This window comes from Hyalella azteca, unplaced genomic scaffold (genome assembly GCF_000764305.2).
Source record: "Hyalella azteca isolate HAZT.00-mixed unplaced genomic scaffold, Hazt_2.0.2 contig5602, whole genome shotgun sequence".
Taxonomy (NCBI): Eukaryota; Metazoa; Arthropoda; class Malacostraca; order Amphipoda; family Hyalellidae; genus Hyalella; species Hyalella azteca.
In genome coordinates this window covers 65,227-73,257 of record NW_025935786.1, presented here as the reverse complement: position 1 = coordinate 73,257, position 8,031 = coordinate 65,227, and the positions used below count along the sequence as shown (strand labels likewise).

The 8,031-nt window shown below is 40.0% G+C and overlaps 1 protein-coding gene across 1 annotated transcript; it reads right to left on the bottom strand.

Annotated features, from left to right (window-relative positions):
- Nucleotides 1-993: 993 nt before the first annotated feature.
- LOC108668122 (androgen-dependent TFPI-regulating protein) lies at nt 994-5,622 on the bottom strand. Its single transcript, XM_018155277.2, has 5 exons — nt 5,442-5,622; nt 4,633-4,767; nt 4,237-4,454; nt 2,763-2,914; nt 994-1,950 (listed from the first exon to the last, which is right to left on the bottom strand). Exons 1-5 carry the CDS (start codon nt 5,604-5,606, stop codon nt 1,880-1,882), a joined length of 741 nt encoding a protein of 246 aa, XP_018010766.1. The 5' UTR covers nt 5,607-5,622; the 3' UTR covers nt 994-1,879.
- Nucleotides 5,623-8,031: the final 2,409 nt, after the last annotated feature.

Genomic DNA, 8,031 nt, shown 5'->3' with positions numbered 1-8,031 from the left:
ATTAAGGAACTTGAAAATTTAAGGCAAAATCAATGATGAATTCTTACCTTCACTTCGGGGTTTCCTCACAGATTCACGCATCGCACGGCCGGCACCGAATCAAGCCGAGATGCAGAGGGTGTTCGGCTTCGATGCGACGGTCTGGTTTGGCGTACACTTCTTACCGCCTAGTGCAAGTGAAGTTTGGCAGCAATGTGTGCCAAATGCTTTAATCAGGTCAGGCGTCCCCTAATAAATCTTTCTATTTTAAAATATAAAAACTAGGATATTTTAAATATAAATATAAAACTAGTCTGAAATATAAAAGATGCACGATAATGCATAATAAAGTACATTTTTCAGCGCCTTCCGAACCACAGCTTGGGATGATTAAGATCATCAAGAATGAAGCAGCGAAATGAAGTTCGAAACCCTCAATGAGTTCTAAAATATCTTGTTACAATCAGCAAGGTGGTTGGATGGTTAGGATTCGGCTACAGGTCAACATAGCCTAATCATTCGCTAATATCCCACAACTAATATATGACCACCTATTACTATTTTTGGCAATGTGCAGCCTCAAAGACAATTAAAAATTAAGGTGCACTGAATAAATTATTGTCAGCTTCGAAGGCTTTGAGTGGCCCAGCTTCTGCATCATTATAGATTTCTAATGGTTCTACCGTGTGAAATTAAGTTCAAAATCGCAGAATTTGCTTGGAGGCGGGAAAGTACAACGCTCTCGTTGTCATCACGCCTCCATGTGTTTGAATGCTATAGACCAGAACATATAGACACGCTTGTTTGTCGCTATTGCATATGCTAATTAAATGCATTAATACATATTGAATGCACTTTTACTTGCTATTATTCTAAACATGCAACACGCGAGTAACTATAAATCAGATATTACACAGTACATTCAACTAGATCTGCTAGTTTAGGAAAAATTTATCTACACACAGAACCGCAGATCCTATTTTTTAAACTTTTGTGTATTTAAAATTTACTGCAATCGAACTTCGAAGACTCGGTGCATTCTTCTGAGCACCTAAGAAATGTTTACCTGGAGCCGTACTTTCAAAACTTACTTAACTGACTTGCCATAGTAACGAGAAGCGTGTCGGTGATCTCGGAGACAAAAAGAAAAAAAATTGAATTTGTTGTCGCGTAGTCGACAAACGGTCAAACTCAACTGTCGGACATTTGACAATTAATATGGATTCGACATCGATTAATGTAGATTCGACGTAGATCAACGATGATTCGCCATCGATTAATGCAGATTCGCGTTGTAGTCGAATTATCCGTATAGCGGCCTAAATACAAGTAGCGGCTTGAGGACAAGTAGGGTCCATAGTGCACTTAGCGGTTTATTTTTCGTCTGTGATTGGTGGGTTCAGACTGAAAAGCCGAGTTATTGGCTGACGAAGTTATGAACTCGTAACTTATAGTTTTTATTGTACGGCCCCTTAATTGCCTCGTGCGGTGCATGGGTGAGATTAGCTAGCGCCATGGTGAGATTAGCTAGCGCTTCATGATGATTGACTAACCAAATTTAGGTAATAAATATGTATTATAAAATAGATTCGATTATAATACGAAAAAAATTTAAACTCTGAAAGTTTTTAGGATATAATTCGTTCCTAAACTTTCCATACTTCACTTCACGGTGCCGTGATTCACGATGTTTGTTATTGAGACCACCAAAGACTATAGACTCAAGTAAAACGAACAATGGTAACGTAAGTAAAAAAAAACAAGTTAAATCACAGGAATAATTACAGTAATAATGAATCATTGAAGAACCTAGATAATATTATAAATAGAATAATGATGAATTTGTGAATACTTTCAGTGAATAACTGCTACTTAACTATAAATTACATCATCAAAATCATCATCTGCTCCTCTCGGCGCTGACTGCTGGTGTTCCGAAGACTATGCTGTCCAGCGTCGTTTTTCGTAGGCCTGGAAAATTAGGTTAATTCAAAATCTATTCATAGCACGTCATCTTATGGTTCTCTTGGTGGTACTTTGTTCCCGGCCACGATTAACGGGTATCTGGTACGCAGGTATCAGCGCGGATTTTTATAGTTACGATTGATAGAATAAGTGAAGGTAATTGAAGTTAAAATTATTTCAAGCAGCCAAAAGATCATAGCTAGGCCACACTAAAGTCAAAGAAATCCATTCTGAGGAGGAGCTTCTAACAAACAAACTGCACAAAAATGCCATCGCAATGCAATTTATAATTCAATAGCAGGTTAGCCCGGTGTTGCCAGCATTGATGATCGTTTTAATTTAGAATCCCATAGTTCAATGAAGAAAACGTACAGGGTTGGAGTGAAAGTTTTTGGAATGATGGTGACCAGCGAAGGCTGCATCAATTAAGCGTCCCTTATATAACCACCGTCCCTCGTTGTGGTGCACTATAATTTCATTTAATTACGTTTTACTACAGCTAAATCTCTTTATTTAACCGTTGCAGAAAGTTTAACAGGGATGTTTCAAAAAATATCTAGCTGCGTGACCACAGTCGGTTAACGAAATTTTGTAGGCGGTCAGTCGCTGAATAAAAACAATTCATAGAAGCCGATAAATTTTCGGAATCAAGTGAAGACCCTTAAGTTACGATCACATGTTACGGAATCCGGTAACATATAATGATATACGGTTTTTATTGAAGTACTAAAAATATAGTTTAAATATTTAATGGAAGCCACAAGTCAATTCGTGGGACGTATCAGGATTTATATTATAATAGTACGGACAGCGCCCACCTGCCATCACAGAGTTGACCCCTCGGCCGATGGTGTACGAGCACCAGAGAATGAGCGTCAACAGCAGCAGAAGCAGAGCCAAGCGTCGGCCGGTCATGGACTGGACTTCGTGAGAGAAGAAGTTGTGGCTGGAAAAAGCTCGTGCTAACGCCCTGGAGGAGCCCAATGGAACAGCACGCCAAATACTTTAATTAAATTTGTAATAAAGTTTGAATGGTACTGCTTATAAGTCATTCAAGAACTCTGAATTGAAAGGCGTTGCCGTCGTTCAAGTATCCCAAAATGAAATAAAAATACTGCGGATTCTCTAAAACACACGCTACGAAATCATCACGCAATATCAGCAAGGGCGCAGACACAAATTATGAGGTTGGTTATTTTACATGCCAGAGGAACATTTGACTCCATGGAGAGATAAGCTAAGGATTCTTGTGAGCCATGACCTGGTACCGTTACGCTTCTGAAAATTCATTTATATCTCAAATTTAGACTTCAACCTACATATTTTAAATTACTAAAATCAATCCAATATAGGACTGACTCGATACCGAGGCTTGTACTATTTTCTCCGGTCCCAATGCCAAGTGAGCAGAAATAAATAAACTGGGATTGAGTTTGCTGCCAAGTGAGACTGGTGAGAGACTTGGTCATAAAAGTTCAGCAGGAGTACAAGTTCTGTCGGGAAGGTAAGCTCATGGCCAACTAAGAAATTTACCAATTCTGGTTGGTAAACAACTTCCTGGCTTGCCCGGGGTGTTGTATAATGAAAAAGTTGATCTGGTTGGATAGCGAGGCAATGAGCTGTGGCTATCTGACCTGAAAAACTGGCCCATCACTCCCCTCTTTAGTAGCTACTACTACGAGGATTTACCTCAACAAGTTCGTTTGTTTTCACGGAAAAGCAAAAGAAAAAAATATTCAATTTTTTAAATTCCATATATCACTGCACCACAAGTTGCAGCTGCTTATCAGCGGGATCATTGATACCAGTAGTCAACAATTGTCACTCTCGCACCTGAGGAATCTCCATAGATTTGCATGCAAGTCAAATTCCTGCAAGTGATAATATTTTCAGAATTTTCAATCAGGATTCAAGAGAGCTTGAAAAAAATTTGTTGCGATATCTATTCACCTAATCTGCAGTATAAAAATTATGAAATAATTAAATTACTCTATTTCAAAAGATCATTCGCAACAAAATAACTATGAAATTATTTGACCACCAAGCTTCAAATTTCAAATATATGACTTATTTGCCCTAAATGTAAGGAAGAGGTTGCAAAAGGCTTTCCTTCTTTAGGGGCTCATCTTTTTTTCGCTCTGCCAGGCCTGCTGGTAAAATTAGGCGCTGTTTAAACAGTAGCAACCAGCTTTATCTATATTGAGAGGAGGCATCGCGTCATATATAAATAATTAATCCGGGACAATAACTGCAAAAAAGCGGTATTCGAGTGCCCCCCTATAAAGCGCCCACCATGCGAGGTACGCGTGGAACACGGCGGCGCAGGAAGAGAATCCGATCCATTTGGGAGGAAAGGAGCGTGGGACTAGCGTCACTTCAGCTGCCACTGCCACTAGTGGAACAGTGTGCACGCTGTGGAACTTGAAGTCTGAGATGATGGCATCGAAAACTTCAGGGTAAATGAATTCTCGACACAACGAATACTTGATCCAGAACGGCAGAAACAAGCTCTGAAAAGTTGTAGACAAGGAATACGGTGGTTTTTTATTGATTGATCGTTATTGATAACTAATTTTTTATATAGTCTATAACAACCAATTGAATAATTCGGATAAAATTATATTAGTGCCAGTTTAAAATTATTCACTTTCGCTGGTCTTTCCATTTAAATTATCCAGTTTTGCTCACCAGCGCTGAGGGGAAGACTATTAATGTGAAGACTTTACTGAGCAGCTCGTGTGAGGGAACACACCGCAGCAAAGTTCCTGAAGCGATGTTGCAGTTGCGCAGCAGACGCGCCGTCAGGTAACTCAGGTGCAACACCTGTCAATGTTCACGCTATAATTACAATTAAAGTAGCCTCATGCATTCCTAGAAATTAGTCAATAAACGGCAATCTACATTTTTATAAACTTTATAAATTTTAATTTGGAAAAATTCAAATAGTACTCAATTTTACTAATGTGTAACTGGGCTCACACTTAGAATTATTAAACACTCACGCCACGGGAATCTGCCCCAGTAATTAATACATCGAAAGCAATTGTGTTCCGCACCAATAAGATTAAGGAGTTTCATTTCAGATCCACACACAAGCGTGGTCTTAAAAAGTTACCTTAATTAATTATTAGGAAATTACATTCAAACTATAATATATAAATAAAAACGGCGTTGTTATATAAGCACCGAATTTGTAACGTAAGAAACGATATCTGCTGTGATGAGATTGGGCCGGTTCCCGTGATTATCAGGGCACATTTGAAAGCTATTGATTGCACTGCGTTTATAATGCCACTGCTAAGGTGGAAATTATGACCAATTCTGAATTAGACTTTGATATATTCGCACTTAGCGCATTCGCCCCGTTGCTGCATTGAGCAGCAACGGGGATTTGATGGGGCACCACTCACGACATTAAGCAGCCACGACATTTTGATGGGGAATGACTCATGGCATTGAGCAGCAATGCATGCGGATTTAATGAGCATATTACTTACGGCATTGAGCAGCAACGGCGATTTGATGGGGTAGTAAACGGACGTTTGTTCGACAGCGCCTTGTTTAGGGGAGACCTTCGGATGGCTGAGATAAAAGCAGCAAATGCCGATGGCGTAAACGATGACGAACGCCGCTTGAAAGAAGAGTGTGAAGAGGTTTTGCATTTCGATTTTCTGATAAAAGAATCAACGACAGGACGGTAGAGTACTGGAGATTTATTTAAAGCGGAGGAAATTCAATACCAGAAACAAAGAGATATCATATTGCGCGAATCAGAGTTGAAAATCACGCTAACAATGGAAGTTTTCAATCAATTTTTCGCATACAAAATCCAAGATATTATTGATTTAATCTGGGTGCTCATTCGCACGCGTTGAAAGTTGCACATAATTTTAGAAAAATTTATAAAAAATTTTAAATCAATGATATTTTGGTGACGGTAGCAGCATTAAATAATCATTTTCAAACATTGCACATGGTGATGCAATACTGCCTTATGCAATATACTTATACTACTGCCCGGTGATGAATTAATGTAGTATAATAAGGATAAGTATTACAGTTAGCAACGAGTCATTTCATGTTCTCAGCATTACGATAGAACACATCTTGTGGCGTCTTGGTAAGGGTTTTGGTCATTAATGGCTTTGCAAGACGATGCCACAGAAACGGTCCAAACAAACTAACGCCTAAACATCAATCCTAAAATAAGTCGAATCAGTTCGTTTATTGATTTATTACTAATCCCAGTCGAATTCATTCCATTAGCTGCATAGCAAATAACTCAGAATTAAGATATCTATTCAAAATCGAATATAGCTCTTTTTGAGTTGAGTTCTGATCGTGATCGAGGACGCACGTACGTGTTTGCGGGTCCCAACATTCTCACTTTTTACTATGCCGGTTTGATTTATCTTTCAAATTTGCACCGAAACGATTTCAGTGAAAGGTTCTACTTTAGTGCAGTTCAGTAAAAATTGTGCGAATAGTGAGAAAAACGGCTAGTACAAGTGTTTTATTCCCGAAAAATGCCAGAGCATGAAACGAGGGCAAGTTATGTAGCTTGTTAATTGCGAACCCTCGGCGACCGCCTGTCAACCAGAGAACAACGGTGCCTTGAGACGCTCAGGCCTCGACTTCCTATACCCACCCACCTTCTTGGCCCCTACATCTCCCCCTCTCCACCCGCCTCACGTGTCGATCCTTTCATTCCCCCAGCTTCTTTCCCTCGCCAGCTGCAGCTCAGCGGTTCCTCCAGCCGAAATTTTTTAGGGAACTTTACTATACTCAACTCAACTCAGTTTTTATGTTTCTCCGTCCTTTTCTGTATTTTCTCCGTCTTTTTCTCCGTTCAAGAGATCTAGTTCGTGCATTTAATAATGGCTGGACAGAAAATGAAAAAAGATAACCGAAAAGCCCTCTACGGCCTCTAGAGAAAAGCCCTCTACGGCCTCTAGAATAAAAAATAAAACCAAATCAGCCCAGCTAGAGATGAAAGTTTGCAAGTACTGCAAAGAGATCTCTCTGAGCGAAGTCCAGACGGTCACCTGTGAACGATGCGAAGATCTCATTTGTATCAGCTGTTCGAAGTTGAGCTCTAAGGAGTACGCATTTCTCCAGAAATCTAAATTGCTTCATTGGTTTTGCCGTGATTGCGAAAAACCAACTCTTGGTGCTCGAAAAAGAGAGGAGTCGGTGGAAAAGCACGGCAAAGAGTCGAAATTGTTGAATGATGTAGTAAACTCCTTGAGTGAGATGGTGCGCTCGCTGAGTGACAAACTGAGCTCGCTATGCAATGAGCTGACTGAAGTGAAGGCTCAGTTGAAAAATACGGAAGAAATGGAAGTAAAGAACAAGACAGCTGAATTATCTGAAGTCGCTAGTGAAAGCTCACGTGAATTACTTGATAGAGAACGTAGGAAGGCAAACCTGGCCTGGTTTGGGATTCCTGAAAGTAACGCATCTGATGCGAAGGACCGACTGATGGATGACATGGCCTTTTTTGTAGACTGTTGCAGCAAGGTACTCAACACATCGATTGATGTTATATCATGCAAAAGGCTACGCTCGAAGGATGCTGCTGGCAACACCTTCAGACCTCTGCTGGTGACTGTAAAGGATTCTGCTCAGGTCTGGAGCGTGCTGAAAACAGCGAGAAAGCTTGGCGAATCCGATGATTACAGGTCAGTTTTTGTAAAGAAAGATTCCAACCCCTTAGAAAGGACGGTTTTTCGCAAAAAGCGGCAGGAGAGAATCAGGCGGAAAGGCACGGAAAATCAGGTCAATAACTTCCAAGCTGCCAAGACAACACCGGCTGTTCACGGACAGTCAGAGGAGATGGAGGACAAGTAATTAGTAGGAATGATGTCCGTAGATCGAGGCCTGTAAATAATGTAGGGAGTAACCGCATACATCAAAGTGAAAGTGCACAAAAAGTTTTAAAATGTTTTTACACGAACTCGGATTCCGTTTTGAACAAAAAAAGTGAACTGTTAACTGTGATCGCAAACGAGAGTATAGACATTATTTGTATTACAGAAACACTTCCTAAAAATCACGGGGGGAAAATTGTACCTGTTGAATTTCAGC